The 23068-nt window shown below is 37.4% G+C and overlaps 1 protein-coding gene across 1 annotated transcript in view; it reads right to left on the bottom strand.

Annotated features, from left to right (window-relative positions):
- Nucleotides 1-23068, bottom strand: part of NRG4 (neuregulin 4) — a 113962-nt gene that overhangs the window by 4756 nt on the left and 86138 nt on the right. Inside the window, exons 6-7 of the mRNA XM_086364986.1 lie at nt 4890-5039; nt 1224-1303 (exon numbers count right to left, since the gene is read on the bottom strand). Of these exons, the coding sequence (XP_086221112.1) occupies nt 1224-1303; nt 4890-5039 (230 nt within the window). The remainder of the gene's footprint in view (nt 1-1223; nt 1304-4889; nt 5040-23068) is intronic.

Genomic DNA, 23068 nt, shown 5'->3' with positions numbered 1-23068 from the left:
TAGCCTTATTATTGGGAACAGGCACTTTTCCTAGCCTTGTGTGAATATGGGTACCTCTAATCCTATCAGGTGATTCTTTGCCTAATATCAAGGACTTTCCTAGTATATATGTGATTATTACTCAACTGAATACTTGAAGATCTCTGAAATTCTCTCTCTGTGTGGCTCTCCCAGTACTCCATTCAGTGAACTATATTGATCAAGCCACATTGATCAACCTGGGTCATCCACCCAACTTTCCCATGCCACAGTCTGGAAATTCTCTCAAGGCAATACTTTGAGGGAATCATTGGGTCATCTCATCTGTTTTCAGTCTCTCACGATCCTTTGTTCCCTGTTGTCCAATGTCTTGAAAACCATCGCTTAATGTATAATGTCCATTTATAAATTATTTCAAGGAGGAGGTAAATCCAGTCTCTGTTACTCCATCTTGGTCAGAGACAGAAGTCTCACGATATTTTTTTTTTTCACGATATTTTTAAAACATGAATTGACCCATATGTTTCCAAAAGATTTGCTGGACTGTGAAGAAGGTTGAGCGCCAAAGAATTGATGCTTTTGAACTGTGGTGTTGGAGAAGACTCTTGAGAGTCCCTTGGACTGCAAGGAGATCCAACCAGTCCATACTGAAGGAGATCAGCCCTGGGATTTCTTTGGAAGGAATGATGCTAAAGCTGAAACTCCAGTACTTTGGCCACCTCATGAGAAGAGTTGACTCATTGGAAAAGACTCTGATGCTGGGAGGGATTGGGGGCAGGAGGAGAAGGGGACGACAGAGGATGAGATGGCTGGATGGCATCACTGTCTCGATGGACATGAGTCTGAGTGAACTCCGGGAGTTGGCGATGGACAGGGAGGCCTGGCGTGCTGCGATTCATGGGGTCGCAAAGAGTCGGACATGACTGAGCGACTGATCTGATCTGATCTGATAATAAAAATCCCCCTCCTGTCCATATACCAGCCCACTTCAAATTACTTCTGTAAAAATCAGTCTGTGAAACATATTATAACTAACATCATAATTTCACATATTGTGATAACATAGTTTTCTTTGGGGAAAAAATACGACTTGTGTCATACAGCTAATGAGAAATTATCTTCAGGTAAAAAATCTATAGAAAAAATTTTTAGGGTCAACATTTTTTGGATAGATCCAAATCCCATTAAACAACCAACATCTAACTTAGGGTTTTAAAATATACATTTATTTTGAATTTACTCACTGTGGGGGACACTGGTACTGCTTGTCTCTACCAAGTTGATATCATACTGGACTGAACTGGCCCTCTGAAGATGGCCCTTCCTGACAATAAAGAAGAAAGAAACATACAAATGGAAAATGGGTAAGTGCAAATGCAGAAAGCAAGTTTAAATTTGAATATATGGAGGTTTATTTTCTTTTCTGCAACTGTCTGAAACTGCCAGAGCTTCCCTAAAACTGTGCCCCATTATTTAACAAATGCACCAGGGCAGGTAGGTCATCTGTAGTGGCTCCAGATGCTGATGATGCCACTTAGTCTTTTTCCTTTAAGACAGCAGAACTGTGCTATTTTAATGTAGCATTTTTGTGCTCTTCTTAAAGTGGTTAGTTTTCATTATTAGTTGGGATCCTTATGGTGGCTCAGATAGTAAAGAATCCGCTTGCAATGCAGGAGACCCAGGTTTGATCCCCGGGTCAGTGAGATCCCCTGGAGAAGGGAATAGCAGCCCACTCTAGTTTTCTTGCCTGGAGATTTCCATGGACAGAGGAGCATGGTGGGCTACAGTCCATGGGGTCGCAAAGAGTCAGAGTCTACTGAGTAACACTTTATGTGACATGGGGTGGCTTTACTCAACTACTGAAAAACTCAATTGCACCTTTAAAAATTTTTTATTTATTTTTGGCTGCACTGGATCTTCAGTGTTGTGCACGGGCTCTTTCTAGTTGAGGCAAGTGGGCTGTTCTTAGCTGCGGCGCACAGGCTTCTCACTGTGGTGGTTTCTCTTGCTGTGGAGCACAGGCTTTAGGACGCATGGGCCTCAGGAGTTGTGGTGTGTGGGCTTAGGTGCCCCCCAGCAAGTGCGATCTTCCTGGACCAGGAATTAAATCCATGTTCCCTGCATTGGCAGGCAGATTCTTAACCACTGGACCAGCAGAGAAGTCCCTCACTTGCACTTTTTTAAGGCTACAGTTCATCAATCTTTTTTGTCATCTGGTCCATTAATATAGTTTCTAATTACACTCAAATGCTCATGACAGAGTTTTTAAAAACCACGTTTAATATTAAATAAGATATTGGAACGTACACTTGCTTTCGATTTTTTTTTCAGTAAGTCAATGCCTAGAGTATTACCTACATTAATGAAAATTAATTCAAAACCACTTTTTACCATAGCAAAATGAAATGTGTTTTCTAAAAATACACTGATTCCTCTTCGTAAAACGTGATTGATTCTGCCTAGATTTCAGCATATGGGTTATTATTTTGGACCTCATTCAAATATGACATTAATTAGTTATTAAATTTCAAAAGGGCTTCGGCTTAAAGCAATTTCAGCCACTGATGGACCTAAAAGCTACTACAGCAATCAGGGACTTGTTTTAATTCTTGAAAGCACATTTCAGACAGTATGTTTCACCTGGTCAGGATGCAAGAGCCTAAATCTTATGCCTAGATTTTATAAGCAATAGCTACTCATGTTTTTTTCAAATTAATTCTACTCTTGATTTTGACAAGACACAAATCATCATGCAGAAATACCTCTGCTTGTGCTGTCATTTAAAAATGGAAAAGGTACAGTGGGTAGCATATTATAACCGTTTCTGAAAACTATTCAATGTCATATTATTTTTGTAAGAATCTTAAGGATGCTATTTTTCTCAGTTATTAAATTTACATTCATTTTTCCAATTAATATGACAATATTTAACATTTATATATGGCAAAAAGTTGCTTTATTTTTCAATAAAGTACACATATAAAAAGAGTGAATGGCAATATTTATGCTTAGAGAGAAATGAAATATCTCCTGCCCTGTCAGTAAACTAAGGATGTCACAGACGTCAGCTTGCAGCGTGCCCACAGGCCACTCGTGAGCCCTGAGGGAACTTAGAAAGGAAAGAATACCTGCCATCTGACTGCTGCCACTCCCTGTAGTGAGCCCTCAGGAAAACAGGAGGTAAAAACACAGGAAACTGGCCCCAAATAATTACAGTGCATATCAAAGGAATGATTTCAGTGAATCCAGATTCTCGAATCTTCTCCTATACAGAAAAGTGCTAAATTCCTTAACTTACTGTAGCTGGTTTTCTTTAATTAACAATACTTAAAAGATTTAAACATCTTTTGATGTTCTAACTACCTGCCCTTTGTGGCAAAACTTCTATCTCTCCTACCTCCCCCTTTGCCTCATCTGAGCAATTTTCTCAAGGTTACTTGAAATGCTGCCTCCGAGGCTTGAAGTCTTAAAAATTCCTGCCAAAAGAACACATAACTCTCAACTTTTGGTTGTGAACATTTAAGTTGACACCAGTTTAAAAATCAGTGATAGACCCTTACATGCACAGCACAAGATTTGAAACAGGCTGTTAACATTCCATGCCTTCTTTGAGTGCTTCCCTTTCTCTTCCCACCACAAGTAACTATCATTCTGTATTTTGTGCTAACCAGTCTCTTACTTGAATCAGTCATATGTATCACCCTAACCAACACATTATTTAGTTTTGTCTAGTTTTAAACTTTTCATGAGTGGGATCATATTGTTACATTTTCTTATGTGACTTGCTTCTTTCACATAAAATTATGTTTCTAAGATTTACCCAGGCACTTGATACTGAGCAGGGTCCTCTGGGGCTCCTGGGCACAAAGCCTTTCTGTGTCTCTCATTTCTTTGATTATAGGAAATAGCCTTTTTTCAGCCTCTATGACTTTTCCTGAGTTCTAATGGGCAGATTCAAGCAGCTGTTAATTAGGGAAGGGAGGGAATGCTAGACCAGGAAGAAACAAACAGCCAAGAGAAACAGTAGTGCAGCCTTGGGACAAGGTCCTGGTTCCCCATCAACAGAAACACCCAATATCTTTAAGCTGTTTTGCAGATACTGAAACCCTCCGCAGGTGGGAGAAAGTTAGATGGTATGCTATCCACAAGCATGTAGATCCAGATCAGTTGAAACCTAAAGGTTGATGATGCTGACTCCTACTTATCTTACCACCAACCCATCAGAAGAATGTCCACAAGCTGATCACACCCTTTTAAAATCATTACTATAAAACTTCTGACTATCTTCTCCAAGCTGGGACACACAGTTTTCGAGGCCAAAGTCCACTGAGTCCTCCTTTGCCTGGCAAAGTAATAAAGCTATCCTTTTCTACCTTACCCAAAACTCTGTCTCCAAGATTCGATTTGGCACTGATGTACAGAGAAGCTGAGCTTTCAGAATCACAACTGTGTAACTGTAATTCATTTCTGCTTATATATTACCCTTTAATAGCAATATATCACAACTTGGTGTCCATTCTTTTGTTGATGGGTATTTGGGTAACTAATAAATCATTGCTTTTCTTTCACATTCAAAGTCTACTTTAAATAGACTTACTCCAAATGTTTAGGTGTTTTTGGCATGATAACTTCAGTGAATGTGGGTCTACCTTACTAGTTTAGAAAAGTTAAGGTAATGATGATGATAGTAACAAAGAATAAGATCCTTTCAAAACTGACATTAATTTAATAACAAAAATAAATAAAAGATACAATTTAGTAACAATAACTGCATTAGAGAAATAACTCTAAACAGAAAACATGATCTGGAAAAATAATCTAGAGCTAAAGGGCATATTGATTATTTAGTCAAACAATAACTACTATGTATTACTTTTTTCTTTTCAAGAGCATGTTTCTATTTTGGTTACCTGCAGAGGAAGTAGAGGGCTCCAAGGATAAGAGTTCCCAGAAGAACAGTCAATGCCACGAAAGCTGTGAACAGGTCACTTTTAGTTTGGATACTGGAGCTTGGGAGAAAAACCTCTTCACAACGAGCGCCTGTATAATTTTCAATGCATCTATGGAACAAAATGTTAGATACAGAGTTGCGTTCTCTGTTCCATGAACTAATATAGGAAGCATAAGTTTTCCAGCTGGTATGAAAAAAAAAAAGAAGACTAATTTTCAGATTTGGAACATAGACTAGGAATGCTTTACTATGATGCTTACAGAGCTACAGTTAGAATAAAACAAATTAGCATCTGCAGTCTGATCTTTACTATCTTCCTTTTCCAATTTTCAAATTGCTTAGAAACTCCAGAGAAATTATAGAATAGTCAGTCCTTTTACCTTCCATATTTTCAATATGTAATTGTCCACACTTAAGGTTCATCTGAAATTTATTTTGTTATCTCTGGTGTAGATGTGATTCTAAGTGTATTTTTCCTTGACAATGCTAAACAGCTCTTCCACCCCATTTACTAAATAATCGTTCTCTTGCCTGCTGTTTTAACAGTGCCTCCTTTAATATATGTCAAGTTTGTATAAGTGACGACAGTTCTTTACTCTTCAGTGATCTGTACATCTAATCTTGGGCTTCCACCTTACTGCTTCAATACTGTTACTTTATGTTTTAGTATCTGGTAGTTCTACTCCTTATATTATCACTTTGCTTTTCTAGAGATTTTGTGATATTTTCATTTGCCAGCCGAATATTTTAAGCCCATTTACTTTCAGCTCTTTAAAACTTATGTGGCAGAAATCCATAATCTTTGGTAATATCAACCAGTTGCTTTCTCCCTGTTAATATGTTCAAAGATTATAAAACATAAAAATTGATATGAATTAGTGACTTTGGCACCAGATCAATTTGATTATTTCATATTTGCAGTTAAGATAAATAATAGCATTTTTAATATATACTAATGTTTAGTTATAAAGCAACCCACAAAGTTAAACAGTAAACTATACTTAGCAAAAATTTTGTGTAAAAAAGTATGTGTGTGTATATATTCTTCAAAGTAGCATTACCAAAACCAGAAATATTTGTTCTATTAAATTAATTCTCCCCAACTCTTTCCAGTTTAGGAAGTATTTATAAATGTTACCTTCTTTTCTCCCATCCTAGACTAACAAGGATGCAGGCCTAGAAAGTTACATGTGAACTAATTACTAACAAAGCTTGGCAACTAATGTGATAGGCAATAAAGCAGTATACAAATAAATAAGAGAAAAGAATATCAAGTTACAGCACAGGTATCAATTTTACTTAAATGAGTATATGAAAGATGTTTTATGAATCTCAAGTCCTACTGCTGGTGAGAAAGTGGTGTTACTGGTTAGAGCTTCCACTAGAGGGGGTGTCAGTATGACCAACAGTTCCCATTCTCTCAAAACCACTCTCAAAACCACTGTAAAGATGGAGTTGGGACACAGAGAGGAAGAGAAAGGACGGAATATGAGTAGTAAACTGAAATGGAAGTAAAATACGTTAGAAAGCACAATTACCTGAAGTTTAAATAAAAAATACATTTTTTCCCCCATAGATCAAGGCATCTGCTTCCTGAGAAATCTGTATGCAGTTCAAGAAGCAACGGTTAGAACTGGACATGGAACAACAGAATGGTTCCAAATTGGAAAAGGAGTATGTCAAGGCTGTATACTGTCACCCTGCTTATTTAACTTATATGCAGAGTACATCGTGTGAAATGCCAGGCTGGATGAAGCACAAGCTGGAATCAAGACTGCCGGGAGAAATATCAATTACCTCAGATACACAGATGACACCGCCCTTATGGCAGAAAGTGAAGAGGAACTAAAGAGCCTCTTGATGAAAGTGAAAGAGAAGAGTGAAAAAGTTGGCTTACAACTCAACATTCAAAAAACAAAGATCATGGTATCCTTCCCATCACTCCATGGCAAATAGATGGAGAAACAATGGAAACAGTGACAGACTTTATTTCCTTGGGCTCCAAAATCACTACAGAGGTGACTGCAGCCATGAAATTAAAAGACGCTTACTCCTTGGAAGGAAAGTTATGACCAACCTAGACAGCATATTAAAAAGCAGAGACATTACTTTGCCAACGAAGGTCCGTCTAGTCAAGACTATGGTTTTTCCAGTGGTCATGTATGGATGTGAGAACTAGACTGTAAAGAAAGCTCAGCACCGAAGAATTGATGCTTTTGAACTGTGGTGTTGGAGAAGACTCTTGAGAGCCCCTTGGACTGCAAGGAGATCCAACCAGTCCATCCTAAAGGAGATCAGTCCTGGGTGTTCATTGGAAGGACTGATGTTGAAGCTGAAACTCCAATACTTTGGCCACCTGATGCAAAGAGCTGAGTCATTTGAAAAGACCCTGATGCTGGGAAAGATTGAGGGCAGGTGGAGAAGGGGACGACAGAGGATGAGATGGCTGGATGGCATCACTGACTAACTGGACTCCGGGAGTTGGTGATGGACAAGGAGGCCTGGAGTGCTGCAGTCCATGGGGTCACGAAGAGTCGGACACGACTGAGCGACTAAACTGAACTGAATTCTCCTTTATAAGGAAGATTAAAAAAAACAACAACTATAAACTCATTACTCAAATTTCTTAAGGCTGGTTCAAGTTTAGGTAAGATAGAACTTCAAGCAAGATGACAAACTAGCTGATGTAACTAACTATATGTTAGTCACATCATATGAGTTGGATGGAGTCAAGAGAATGGTATAAATATAAACGGAGCGGTCAGATGAGGTTGTAGGCTGACAGACAAAAAAAGGCATATAAAGGAAACCAATCAACACTAGAGTGCTGTCCGTTGTCTTACAGCAAGGCCAAACAAACACATGCTCTTGTGAGAAAATCAAAAGCTGATGGTATCTTTAAATAAAGCAAAGTCAAGAAAAAATATATCTTTTTGTTATTTAACTAGTCAGAACAGAATTTAGAGAAAAAACAAAGAGAAATTTAAATATTATGTTGTTATCCAAGAAGTAGAAATGACTAACCTAAAAGTTAACTTCAAATTTTCAGATATATTTACAGAAGATAAACACAGCCTACCAATGAGTAGGTACAAGGATACCACTTTTATTAATTTTTTTAAAAATTTATTTATTTTAGTTGGAGGCTAATTAATTTACAATATTGTAGTGGTTTTTGTCATACATTGATATGAATCAGCTATGCATTTACATGTGTTCCTCATCCTGAACCCCCCCCCCCACTTCCCTCCCCATCCCATCCCTCTGGGTCATCCCAGTGCACCAGCCCTGAGCACCCTGTCTCATGCATCAAACCTGGACTGGAGATCTGTTTCATATGTGATAATATGTTTCAATGCTATTCTCTCATATCATCCCACCCTCACCTTCTCCCACAGAGTCCAAAAGACTGTTCTATACATCTGTGTCTCTTTTGCTGTCTCGCATACAGGGTTATCATTATCTTTCTAAATTCCATATATATGCGTTAGTATACTTATTGGTGCTTTCCTTTCTGGCTTACTTCAGTCTGTATAATAGGCTCCAGTTTCATCCACCTCATTAGAACTGATTCAAATTTATTCTTTTTAATGGCTGAGTAATATTCCATTGTGTATATGTACCACAGCTTTCTTATCTATTCGTCTGCTGATGGACATCTAGGTTGCTTCCATGTCCTGGCTATTATAAACAGTGCTGTGATGAACATTGGGGTACACATGTCTCTTTCACTTCTGGTTTTCTTGGTGTGTACGCCCAGCAGTGGGATTGGTGGGTCGTATGGCAACTCTATTTCCAGTTTTTTAAGGAATCTCTGCCGGAGCCAGCCGGCAAAGTCGATCAGGTCCCGAGAACGTGCACGGCGGGGCTAAGAAAGAAACTAAAGCAAGAGACTACAAAGATGGGGTCGAGAGGTTCAGACACGTCACCACGAAGGGACGCAGTCTGACACCAACTTTATTCAACATCTCATATTTATACAGAAAAGCGTGAGAGAGACAAAACAGTTGACCCTTTTTTCTTGGTTAGCCTATACATCTTACAAACAGTCACAAGAAATCTTGAGAGCATGGGAATGGCTCCCTGTTATTATTTCTTACACCAGATAACATTTCTCTGTGCGTGAGAAGTTTGCACAGAACTCCAGGTGCCTGCAGTAAATAAGCGCCTAATCTCTGGGGTGGCGGGACAGAGAGCTATGTTTGCAAGCAAACCCTCAAGGACTGAGGCAGCTCCCAGAGCTGTGTCCTTCGGACAAAGGACCCCGTTCTCACGGGCAGCTCCCCGCAAATCTCCACACTGTTCTCCATAGTGGCTGAACTAGTTTGCATTCCCACCAAAAGTGTAAGAGGGTTCCCTTTTCTCCACACCCTCTCCAGCATTTATTGTTTGTAGATTTTTGGATAGCAGCCATTCTGACTGGCATGAGATGGTACCTCATTGTGGTTTTTTTTTTTAATTTTTATTTTATTTTTTAACTTTACAATATTGTATTGGTTTTGCCATATATCAAAATGAATCCGCCACAGGTATACATGTGTTCCCCATCCCAAATCTTCCTCCCTCCTCCCTCCCCATACCATCCCTCTGGGTCGTCCCAGTGCACCAGCCCCAAGCATCCAGTATCGTGCATCGAACCTGGACTGGCGACTCATTTCATATATGATATTATACATGTTTCAATGCCATTCTCCCAAATCATCCCACCCTCTCCCTCTCCCACAGAGTCCAAAAGACTGTTCTATACATCTGTGTCTCTTTTGCTGTCTCGTATACAGGGTTATTGTTACCATCTTTCTAAATTCCATATATATGCATTAGTATACTGTATTGGTGTTTTTATTCCTGGCTTACTTCACTCTGTATAATCGGCTCCAGTTTCATCCACCTCATTAGAACTGATTCAAATGCATTCTTTTTAATGGCTGAGTAATACTCCATTGTGTATATGTACCACAGCTTTCTTATCCATTCATCTGCTGATGGGCATCTAGGTTGCTTCCATGTCCTGGCTATTATAAACAGTGCTGCGATGAACACTGGGGTACACGTGTCTCTTTCAATTCTGGTTTCCTTGGTGTGTATGCCCAGCAGTGGGATTGCTGGGTCATAAGGCAGTTCTATTTCCAGTTTTTTAAGGAATCTCCACACTGTTCTCCATAGTGGCTGTACTAGTTTGCATTCCCACCAAAAGTGTAAGAGGGTTCCCTTTTCTCCACACCCTCTCCAGCGTTTATTGCTTGTAGACTTTTGGATCATAGCCATTCTGACTGGCGTGAAATGGTACCTCATAGTGGTTTTGATTTGCATTTCTCTGATAATGAGTGATGTTGAGCATCTTTTCATGTGTTTGTTAGCCATCTGTATGTCTTCTTTGGAGAAATGTCTATTTAGTTCTTTGGCCCATTTTTTGATTGGGTCGTTTATTTTTCTGGAATTGAGCTGTACAGCTGCTTGTGTATTTTTGAGATTAGTTGTTTGTCAGTTGCTTCATTTGCTATTATTTTCTCCCATTCTGAAGGCTGTCTTTTCACCTTGCTTATAATTTCCTTTGTTGTGCAGAAGCTTTTAGGTTTAATTAGGTCCCATTTGTTTATTTTTGCTTTTATTTCCAATATTCTGGGAGGTGGATCATAGAGGATCCTGCTGTGATGTATGTCGGAAAGTGTTTTTCCTATGTTCTCCTCTAGGAGTTTTATAGTTTCTGATCTTACGTTTAGATCTTTAATCCATTTTGAGTTTATGTTTGTGTATGATGTTAGAAAGTGCTCTAGTTTCATTCTTTTACAAGTGGTTGACCAGTTTTCCCATCATCACTTGTTAAAGAGATTGTCTTTAATCCATTGTATATTTTTGCCTCCTTTGTCAAAGATAAGGTGTGCATATGTGTGTGGATTTACCTCTGGGCTTTCTATTTTGTTCCATTGATCTATATTTCTGTCTTTGTGCCAGTACCATACTGTCTTGATGACTGTGGCTTTGTAGTAGAGCCTGAAGTCAGGCAGGTTGATTCCTCCAGTTCCATTCTTCTTTCTCAAGATAGCTTTAGCTATTTGAGGTTTTTTGTATTTCCATACAAATTGTGAAATTATTTGTTCTAGCTCTGTGAAGAATACCGTTGGTAGCTTGATAGGGATTGCATTGAATCTATAAATTGCTTTGGGTAGTATACTCATTTTCACCATATTGATTCTTCCAATCCATGAACATGGTATATTTCTCCATCTATTAGTGTCCTCTTTGATTTCTTTCACCAGTGTTTTATAGTTTTCTATATATAGGTCTTTAGTTTCTTTAGGTAGATATATTCCTAAGTATTTTATTCTTTTCATTGCAATGGTGAATGGAATTGTTTCCTTAATTTCTCTATTTTCTCATTATTAGTGTATAGGAATGCAAGGGATTTCTGTGTGTTGATTTTGTATTCTGCAACTTTACTATATTCATTGATTAGCTCTAGTAATTTTCTGGTGGAGTTTTTAGGGTTTTCTATGTAGAGGATCATGTCATCTGCAAACAGTGAGAGTTTTACTTCTTCTTTTCCAATTTGGATTCCTTTTATTTCTTTTTCTGCTCTGATTGCTGTGGCCAAAACTTCCAAAACTATGTTGAATAGTAATGGTGAAAGTGGGCACCCTTGTCTTGTTCCTGACTTTAGAGGAAATGCTTTCAATTTTTCACCATTGAGGATAATGTTTGCTGTGAGTTTGTCATATATAGCTTTTATTATGTTGAGGTATGTTCCTTCTATTCCTGCTTTCTGGAGAGTTTTTTTTTTTTTTATCATAAATGGATGTTGAATTTTGTCCAAGGCTTTTTCTGCATCTATTGAGATAATCATATGGTTTTTATCTTTCAATGTGTTAATGTGGTGTAACACATTGATTGATTTATGGATACTGAAGAATCCTTGCATCCCTGGGATAATGTACAATCTTTTTAATGATGTACAATCTTTTTAATATGTTGTTGGATTCTGTTTGCTAGAATTTTGTTAAGGATTTTTGCATCTATGTTCATCAATGATATTGGCCTGTAGTTTTCTTTTTTTGTGGCATTTTTGTCTGGTTTTGGTACTAGGGTGATGGTGGCCTCATAGAATGAGTTTGGAAGTTTACCTTTTCTGCAGTTTTCTGGAAGAGTTTGAGTAAGATAGGTGTTAACTCTTCTCTAAATTTTTGGTAGAATTCAGCTGTGAAGCCATCTGGTCCTGGGCTTTTGTTTGCTGGAAGATTTCTGATTACAGTTTCAATTTCCATGCTTGTGATGGGTCTGTTAAGATCTTCTATTTCTTCCTGGTTCAGTTTTGGACAGTTATACTTTTCTAAGAATTCATCCATTTCTTCCAAGTTGTCCATTTTATTGGCATATAGTTGCTGATAGTAGTCTCCTATGATCCTTTGTATTTCTGTGTTGTCTGTTGTGATTTCTCCATTTTCATTTCTAACTTTGTTGATTTGATTCTTCTCCCTTTGTTTCTTGGTGAGTCTGGCTAATGGTTTGTCAATTTTATTTATCTTCTCAAAAACCAGCTTTTAGCTTTGTTGATTTTTGCTATGGTCTCTTTTGTTTCTTTTGCATTTATTTCTGCCCTAATTTTTAAGATTTCTTTCCTTGTACTAACCCTAGGGGTCTTCATTTCTTCCTTTTCTAGTTGCTTTAGGTGCTTTTATTTATTTGATTTTTTTCTTGCTTCTTGAGGTAAGCCTGTATTGCTATGAACCTTCCCCTTAGCACTGCTTTTACAGTGTCCCATAGGTTTTGGGTTGTTGTTTTTTCATTTTCATTCATTTCAATGCATATTTTGATTTCTTCTACGATTTGTTGGTTATTCAGAAGTATGTTGTTTAGCCTCCATATGTTGGAATTTTTAGTAGGTTTTTTTCCTGTAATTGAGATCTAATCTTACTGCATTGTGCTCAGAAAAGATGATTGGCATGATTTCAATTTTTTTGAATTTACCAAGGCTAGATTTATGGCCCAGGATGTGAGGATCCCACTTTTTTTTTTTTAATTTTATTTTATTTTTAAACTTTACAATATTGGAGGATCCCACTTTTAAAGCTCGAGCTCATTTGTGAAAATGTTATGACCCAGTTATGACAAAAATATCAAACTTCAGGCAAAGTCAGCTCCTTTAAGGATAAATAAATAAGGGTGAATTAGGGCTTCCCTGGTGGCTCAGCTGGTAAAGAATCTGCCTACAATGCAGGAGACCTGGGTTCGGTCCCTGGGTTGGGAAGATGCACTGGAGAAGGGAAAGGCTACCCACTCCAGTATTCTGGCCTGGAGAATTCCATGGACAGAGGAGCCTGATGGGCTACAGTCCATGGGGTCACAAAGAGTCAGACACGACTGAGCACCTTTCAAAAAAAAAAAAAAGGCGGAGGAGGTGAATTAAGATTTAGACAGAAAATGAGATAGTAGTATTGATTGAAGCAAAATAGAAAGGTGGGACATTTGTACCACCATTTCATGTAGAACTAAGTAGCCTTCAGTCTTTATGTAACTTCCTTGCTAATTTATTTTTGGACATCATTTCTGCACAGACTGCCAAGTAGCAAACAGCTGTGCCATCTACCGAGGTAAATACCAAGTACTAGGATAATGCACATTTTCCTGGAACTGAAAGACGAATGCCAGAACAGGTACTAATGCTTAACCACGTGAGAAATTTCAAAATTCAGAACCCAAGACATATGTGTTGGTTTTCTGGCTGAATAACACCAACAATCTCTACTTAAACCCAGAAGCTATGTTAGTACATTGCACATGAAATAAATTCATTAGATTCTACAGGATTCAAGGTAAGTTGTTAGAACCAAGTTTTTAATCGTGTAAATAAACAGTGCCATATAGCTCTAAGAAGAGTATTGGACTGTGAGCTAGAAAAAACTGATTTCTTGATACACTCTTTTGACTTGATTGTGTGACCTTCAGCAAGTCACTCAAACTAAGACTGTAAAATCAAAATAACATCTGCTGTACCTATTTCATAGGCCTATTGTCAGAATGAAATAAGTAATGTCTAAAAGTGCTTTGAATATGGAAACACACTATGCACGTGAAACTGAAATTAGTTACTTTACAAAGGCCATGTTTACATCTCATGGAATAAAATACTTAAGAAAAGTTATAGCCAGAAACAATTAAAAGCTTTTCAGAAATAATAAACAACTTTAGAAGAGTTCACTAACCAAGTAGAGACTCAATATCAATGCCACTTGATTTGGGCTAATCTATCCTAGAAAGAAAAAAGTATAATATTGGCATATGCTAAAATTGACTTCCAAGTTTGATTCCTAGTTTATAGCAATCAAAGTTCAATCTGAAACCCATGAAAAATTGCAAAAGCAAATCCAAAATAAAATAAAACGAGCTTAAGTCCCTTTAGCGATCCAGAGCCAGATAAGCATACAAAAACATGGCAACATCCTATGGAACTCCTACTATATTTTTATAGGTCAAGAATTTAGGGAAGACTGATTCTTTTATTAGCTAATGCCATAAATGTAATTTCACTAAGCATTAATAGATTCTTAATATTAAGTAAGAGACACTTAGCTAATATTCAACTTTGCAAAAGTTTTGCTTAATAAAATACTTTATGATATTAGCACCCTTAAAAACCAATAAATATTGCGCTTTAAAAGTGTAAAGTATAATCTAAGTCCAATAAAAAAGCAAAATCTATTAGGTTCTTCCAAGGTGGACTATTAACCAGATAATTCATGGGCTTAAATGGACTACAGATTATATCTGTATATAAATGGATAAAATGTTCTCCATAGAGAATAATTAATATTTGTCATGTATGATAGTATTATTGTGAAAAATTATGATTTTTTTTTTGTTTTAGTAAAACACTGTGAAAATTTTAAACATTTTACTTACTGAAACAAGCTAAAGCACCATGAATGAAGGAAGCATGTAAACAAATGATGAGAGTAAGCAAGAAATTTAAAACAGGACCTTCATTACTCAACCCATACATTGGCTAGTCTTTTCCAATGAAGACTTTTTGGGAGAGACAGCCATAGAATGCTGCTTGGTTCACCAGAATACTTAGGCAAAATTTTGTGATTAAAATTTTTTTCCCAAATATTGCCTTTCTCTGTGTGAGAAAAATTATCTCAATTCTTTGCACACCCTATTCTGCTTTCCTTAAAAAAAAAAAAAAACCAGAAAGGAAATCCAAAAATGTTCTTGAAAGACAAAGTATATATATTTTAAAAATGATCAGGGAAGAAAAGTAAAACTATAAGCAGGAAATATATATATATTTGTAGTCTATATTGCTATAATCCTTGGTATAAATATATATATATTTGTGTATACAAAGATTTATTTATATATAAAATCGGTATAGGTCAGTTCTTCCTTTCTTTTAAGTAATAATTTCAGTAAATATAAAACTATATTTAAAATTTATACAAAAACAAATTATATTAATGGACCTCCCAACTGTAGACATTTTCCACATGTTTTGGTAAAACTGAAAGGTCAGGGACAACTGGAAAGACTCATCCTCTTAAATCACCACTCAATTAAACCACAGTTCTAAACGGACAGTATTCATGCTGGCATCTTACCTTCCCAGGCTTCAGGTCTCAACAACCTTCTAATGCAGAGAAAATCTCATGCCCCAACTTGGAATAAGACAAAGAGAAGCCAGCATCAGCTCACTTCCTGACAAAAGAAGTTAAGTATTAGAGCTGAACAAAAGTCACAGTTTCCAGTTTGCATGGTATCCTATGTTAAAAATGAAATCTTGTTGATGAGAAATTGGGATATTTTTCAGTGGCCTGTCAAGGGAAGTAGTGGATGAAAAAGACACTATCTAAAAGGATATCCAAAATTCAGAAGCAAACACACAATCTGATATAACTTCATAAAGCAACACATAAGAAGAAAATGAAGGCGCTTTAAAGGAGGATATTCGTTGTCTTTTATTGGCACTCTGCTTCCTAGAACACCTGAGTCAGTTCTGAAGAATAGTTTCTGCTCTTGGACAAGTGATACAAAGGAGTAAGACAAAGGCTGGTGGAAGACACGGAGACCTAAGACAGCAGGTATGTTTGCACTGTTTCAAAACTGTATTCTGCCGTGTTTGACAAGCAGGTGATCTGGAAAAACGTGAGGTTTCAAGAAGATTTATTCTTTTAAGTTTTTGTTCTAAGCATGATGAGGTCAAGAAAGATATATCAGTTGTTTCTGCTGAGAATACTAATGAAAAATAAGGTTACTAAAATGAAAAGTGTCAACAAAATGCATAGCTAAATAAAGCAGTTGTTTCAAATTTTGCAACTGTCCTATCATCAGCTTCAAGGCTGTGATTTCCTTTCTGTAAAGGTGTTCTAAAGATCAATCTAAATCCTGATGTTTAATAAAGCATGTGGTACACTGCCAAAAGTCAAAGTAAAGAGGACTCCATTCTGATTAACATCACAGTAGCATTTTGAACTTTCTTTCTTTAAAGTATAACCCTCTACTAAATTTACAGATGAAAAACCAGAAGTCTTACCTAAAAAGAGTGCCAAGAACTGGTCTATCGTAACTACTGACCTTAAGAAAACTAAAATTTTATGTGATTAATAAAACAACTCATAAAACCAGAAAATTCCTTTTGGAAATTGAGTTTAGTAATACCTACACTGAGGCCCGGCAAAACCGTGGACAGGCACAAATGCAATATAGAGTTAAAAGAGGTAACATGTCCAATGCAGAAGTACAATAAATGTTGATTTCCTTACATTTTCTCAATTCTAATTCTCAACATCAATTATTTTACTTTCATAAAACAAGCCTTTCATATAGCAAGACTTTCGTGTATTACGTTTGTAGTCCTAAATTGCTTCTCTTAAATAGAATTGAGTCTTTATCACCTTGACAAATGATGATTTTTACCTGCCCAACACTGGAACTGCTGTAGATAGGGGACAAAGCTTGGCTTCAAAGACTTCCCCGACAATTCAGTGGTTAAGACATCATGTTTCCAATGCAGGGGGTGTGGGTTCAAACCCTTGTTGGGGAACTCATATCCTACATAGCCAAAAATTTAAAAAAGAAAATTAAAAAGCTTGGCTTTAGCCAAGGCAGCAGGGTCTCAGGTTCTTTGATCTGAGCCTGTGGCTCTGTGGGCAGATAATTCTTAGGAATGCCCCTCTGGAAGAATTCTGGTCATCAGGCTCAGGGAGCCAGAGCTTACTGAGTCACTCTGGGAAGGTACCTTTTGCCTGATATTTAAAATTCCACCTCCACACTGAGCAACGGTTGGCTCCAGAGTGATCACAAGAAACCTGGAGGAAAGCGAAGCAGCAAGGAGAGGCCTCATCCAGCTAGTGATGCAAACACAGGTGAAAACAAATCCTTTCTCCCTATCTTTGCTCCACAAACCTAGAAAGTTCTAGTTGGAAGGCTGAAAGGTCAGGGGCTGGCTAACCTTGTGCCTAAGTTGGCCAAGAGGACAAGGGCAGTAAAGGACTTCACCTGGATTGTTCTCAGTGACTTTGAAATAGACAAGAATGGTTGTTAGGCGTCCTAACAACCCTCTGGGTTGTCTGATACTATGGGGTCCTGTGTTTTGCATTGTCTTTGAGCTATTTTACAACTCTGTAAATTTAGAAAATCTATTACAATGTAAATTAATTTTGTCCAGTAGAGAGATTTCCCTGTGGATACTGATTAGTATTTATAAATTCACTTCAACATTATAGATTGATCACCTATACTTACACGTGTGTGTTGGTTTTTGTGTGTTTTTGGCCCCGCTGTGAGGGCCCTCAGCAGTGAAAACCTGAAGACCTAACCACTGTAAGGCCAGGAAACTCCCATGCGTGTGTTGTTTGCACTTGTCTTTGAGTCAGTTGTAACATTTTATTGGTTCCCTTGTTAATGAATGAGTTAAATATGTCTCTGACACATGTTCATATTATATTTGCATGAAAATCATGATTTTCTCTTTAAATTTTTTTTTTAAACGAGTTTGAAGGTCACCCACTGAGATGGATTCATCTGACAAAGCTGGTAAATGGAGCTGCCAGTGAAGCGCACCTCCTGAGTAGCTTAAGCCCCGGCATGTCTTTTCCTGGCTCCCAGAAGTGAATCTCAAGCAGCAATAGAATTTAAAATTTGCTGGCTCTCTGTTTCTCTAGCTCTCTTCCCTATCCACTAATTTCATGTTTTAGTTTTTGTTGTTGTTGGTTTTCTTACTACTGATAAGTTATTTTCCCATTAGTAAGAGCAATGATAAGGAGTTTGGTTTTATAGTTTGACAATCTGATGATCTCTGTAAATGGATGATAGAGATCTATTTATCTAGTTGACAGAGAAACTGGTTTATTAGACTCTTGTTAAAAATTTCTCTATTTTTTTTAGCTCAAATAAATAAAAAATTACATACCCATTGAGGGGAGGAGAATACCTCTTTGACATTTGGACAGTGAGATTTTAAGTTTCTGTGTTTACTTGATCTGTGCCAAAGGTATAGATCTGAAGCTATAAGCCCTCTCTGTGCCTATGTGTAAAACTCAGAAAGGCCTTTACCTTTCACTCCATGTGAAATTTCTTCCTTTCTCTAGAGGATATGAAAAAATGATAGTACAAGGTTTCTTAAATTAAAGCAGTTCTAAAAAAAAAATAAAGAAGTTCTAATCTGATTGACTTAACAGAGATAAATAAGCTCTTACATAAATTCAATATTCCTAAAATTCTCAGAATAGGAAATTGAACTTGTAATGCTTTATTTTTTTAAATTTTATTGAAATATACTTGATTTATAATGTTGTACTAATTTCTGCTATACAGCAAAGTGACTCAGTTATATATATTCTTTTTCATATTCTTCTCCATCATGGTTTATCACAGGTTATTGAATATAATTCCCTGTGCTCTACAGTAGGACTTTGTTTTCTGAACTTCTAATGCTTCAAATGCGGAGAAGGCAATGGCATCCCACTCCAGTACTCTTGCCTGGAAAATCCCATGGGTGGAGGAACCTGGTAGGCTGCAGTCCATGGGGTCGCTAAGAGTCGGACACGACTGAGCAACTTCACTTTCACTTTTCACTTTCATGCATTGGAGAAGGAAATGGCAACCCACTCCAGTGTTCTTGCCTGGAGAATCCCAGGGACCAGGGAGCCTGGTGGGCTGCCGTCTATGGGGTCGCACAGAGTCGGACACGACTGAAGCGACTTAGCAGCAGTAGCAGCAGCAATGCTTTAAATGTACTAAACTTAAAATTCTTCTTGCTAAAACTATGAAATATTCTAAGAATCCAAGTTCACATTAATAAGACTAAATCTCTAGTAAACAATACTAGCTTAATAAAACATCTGTATCTTGGAATTATCAGTATTAAGTATTACAGAAGCATACATTTTATTCCACTTGGGTTTGTTTTTCCTAAAATTATACAGGTTTACTAATCAAGTTAAGCCAATATTACTCCTACATATTATTAAAAACTATGAAAAATGAACACTGTATTCAGTTAAATTCAATCATTATTCTGACAAACATTTATTTCAACCATAAGTATGTTTTATAGTATTTGTTTTTAGTAGATAATTTCCAAGGTAATGTAAAAGCTTAAACTTATATTAAATTGAATTAATGGATATTATTAGACATAGATAAATTTTAAGTAAGATAGAATGTGTGTGTTAGTTCTCAGTCATGTCTGACTCTTTTGTGCCCCTGTGGGCTGCAGCCCGCCAGGCTCCTCTGTCCATGGTATTCTCCAGGCAAGAATACAGGAGTGGGTTGCCATTTCCTTTTCCCAGGGATCTTCCTGACCCAGGGATGGAACACAGGTCTCCTGCATTGCAGGCAGATTCTTAACCTTCTCAGTCACCAGGGAAGCCCAAGACAAAATACTGAAATATTAATCACTAAGTATAATTTTAAATTTATATAATTTTGCTTCTTAAGGTTACAGCTTTGGTCATGTTAATGAACATACTCATTTCTTCCATATTAGAAAGTCATGTAAGAGATGTGTGTGGTAGTAGAAAGCTGCAATACATGAATTCATGACTTTGCACACCTACTAAACTGCTTGTGGATGCCATACAGTTCTAAATTATCCACTACCCTAGTTTTCTCTGTAAAGTACAAGTTAGTTATAGTTACTTGGTTGAAAATTATAATTGATATGAGTTATGAGATGGGAATACCAGACCACCTGATCTGCCTCTTGAGAAACCTATATGCAGGTCAGGAAGCAACAGTTAGAACTGGACATGGAACAACAGACTGGCTCCAAATAGGAAAAGGAGTACGTCAAGGCTGTATATTGTCACCCTGCTTATTTAACTTATATGCAGAGTACATCATGAGAAATGCTGGGCTGGAAGAAGCACAAGCTGGAATCAAGATTGCCGGGAGAAATATCAATAACCTCAGATATGCAGATGACACTATCCTTATGGCAGAAAGTGAAGAGGAACTAAAAAGCCTCTTGATGAAGGTGAAAGAGGACAGTGAAAAAGTTGGCTTAAAGCTCAACATTCATAAAATGAAGATCATGGCATCCTGTCCCATCACTTCATGGGAAATAGATGGGGAAACAGTGGAAACAGTGTCAGACTTTATTTTTCTGGGCTCCAAAATCATTGCAGATGGTGATTGCAGCCATGAAATTAAAAGACGCTTACTCCTTGGAAGGAAAGTTATGTCCAACCTAGATAGCATATTCAAAAGCAGAGACATTACTTTGCCAACAAAGGTTCGTCTAGTCAAGGTTATGGTTTTTCCTGTGGTCATGTATGGATATGAGAATTGGACTGTGAAGAAAGCTGAGTGCTGAAGAATTGATACTTTTGCACTGTGGTGTTGGAGAAGACTCTTGAGAGTCCCTTGGACTGCAAGGAGATCCAACCAGTCCATTCTAAAGGAGATCAGCCCTGGGATTTCTTTGAAAGGAACGATGCTAAAGCTGAAACTCCAGTACTCTGACCACCTCATGCGAAGAGTTGACTCATTGGAAAAGACCCTGATGCTGGCAGGGATTGAGGGCAGGAGGAGAAGGGGACGACAGAGAATGAGATGGCTGGATGGCATCACTGACTCGATGGACGTGAGTCTGGGTGAACTCCGGGAGTTGGTGATGGACAGGGAGGCCTGGCGTGCCGCGATTCATGGGGTCGCAAAGAGTCGGACACGACTGAGCGACTGAACTGAACTGATGAGACTATACTTGGAACAATTGTGACAGAGAAATACAACTCTGTGTGTACTTTTGTTTTCCAAGGGTAGGTGTGTCTGGAAGCAGCAGTTTGCAGTAGTTCTCAAGATTTTCAGTTTCCAATCCAAATGACTCTAGGACTTAGGACTCCAGAGAGCTTTTGTTTATATGGGTTCAGAACTATTGGCATTTACTATATTAGGAAGTAAAATATAAATTTACAAAATACTTATTAATTGGTTCATTTGAAGATAGTAATGAACACAAAGTGTGTTAAAAATTACATCTCATTGTTACAAAAATGGCTTGAATAGGTCAACTCCTAAAAGAGAACTAGATCAGTTTGTTCTAGAATATGAGAAAGTATAATGAAGAACAGAGCTTAGAAAATACATTTTGTCTTTTTGACTAGGGCTTCCCTGGTGGCTCAGAGGTTAAAGCGTCTGCCTGCAATGCAGGAGACCTGGGTTCGATCCCTGGGTCAGGAAGATCCCCTGAAGAAGGAAATGGCAACCCACTCCAGTATTCTTGCCTGGAGAATGCCATGGACAGAGAAGCCTGGTGGGCTACAGTCCATGGGGTCGCAATGAGTCAGACACGACTGACTTCACTTCTCACTTTTTGACTAAAGAGGTAATTGAATATTACTTCTTGGGCACCTATCTTAACCAAGTGCCCAGATCTCCTCTGATAACTTTTTTGATTTTGCCATCCCAAAATTGGAACCTAAATATTGGAAAAATAAAATAAAAAATCATGATATCCACTATATCCAAAACTATATTTGAGATTTCCCAGAGGACCCCAGAAAATCACAATTTTTCTTTGTCTTCTAAAAACAGAGATGATAGAAATAATTATTACAGTAAAATAATGACCAAAGATCTATGAAATTTCCTGGACATCTGTGAATGCCTTCGCTGCACATAGTGTTGTTGTTGTTTTTTCCTTTTGGCTGTACCACGCAGCAAAAGGGATCTTAGTTCTCAAACCCACGCTCGCTCAGTGGAAGCACACAGTCCTAACCACTGGACCACCAGGAAATTCCCAGTTCATACAGAGGAAATGCCAATCAAAACTCTTATGAAATAGTTATACACTATACTTCAACAGAAAATTTTACCCTTATTCACCCTGATATCATTAACTAGAGAAATAAATTTCCCATAGTCATTAAGTAACTATCATTTATATACTTTTATTTTAATGTTATGCTTGGCAGAAAGCACTGCTACAGAACTGTACTTCTGCATTTTTTTTTCTATCTACCACCCTATTTTTAACAACTAAGTATGTAAAAGTAAAGAAAAATATGTAATTTCTTTCAGAAACACACAACATGCCAAGGGTTAATTTCTGCCACTTGTACACAGTAATACAACAGGAAAATTATTTAAAAAATAATACAAAAAGGAATGCCAAGCATAAAGCGACTGTAATTTCCTTTATCTTACAAAAAACTAAATGATAAATTAGTAAAATCCATTTGGATCAGGGCTAACAAATTCAGTGGCAGCTTTGATGAGATATGGGTAAAAGTCTTCCTAATAGCTAGGCAATTGGCACCATGAGATTCAGCTTTTCCTTTCAATTCTCTTTCTGCAGTAAAAGTTAAAATGCCAATATCTTTGGGAAAAGTAATAGGTTAAGCTACACTGTCATTTAAATCTCTACGTGGGGAGGAATTTTCAGAAAGAATTTTTAAAATAGAACAGTGGAAGGAATGCATAGTATAAAGAAAATAATCACGGCACAAAAAGAGGTAAAAAGATAAAATTTTGCTACTTCACACTTGGCCCCTGATAACAACCACCTTTTTCTTCAACAGAAATTAGAATACGTATTTCTAAGAGAAGTCTTGGGTACACAAAGGTAAGAAGGTGTATATAATAGTAGAAAGGGCTAGTGGCCTGAAATAAGTTGCCCAAACTTGGGACGTCACACCCATCTAA

Source organism: Bos grunniens, chromosome 21 (genome assembly GCF_055505025.1).
Source record: "Bos grunniens cultivar Pamir isolate PY7600 chromosome 21, Bosgru_T2T1.0, whole genome shotgun sequence".
NCBI lineage: Eukaryota > Metazoa > Chordata > Mammalia > Artiodactyla > Bovidae > Bos > Bos grunniens.
This window is presented reverse-complemented; position numbering and strand designations above follow the sequence as displayed.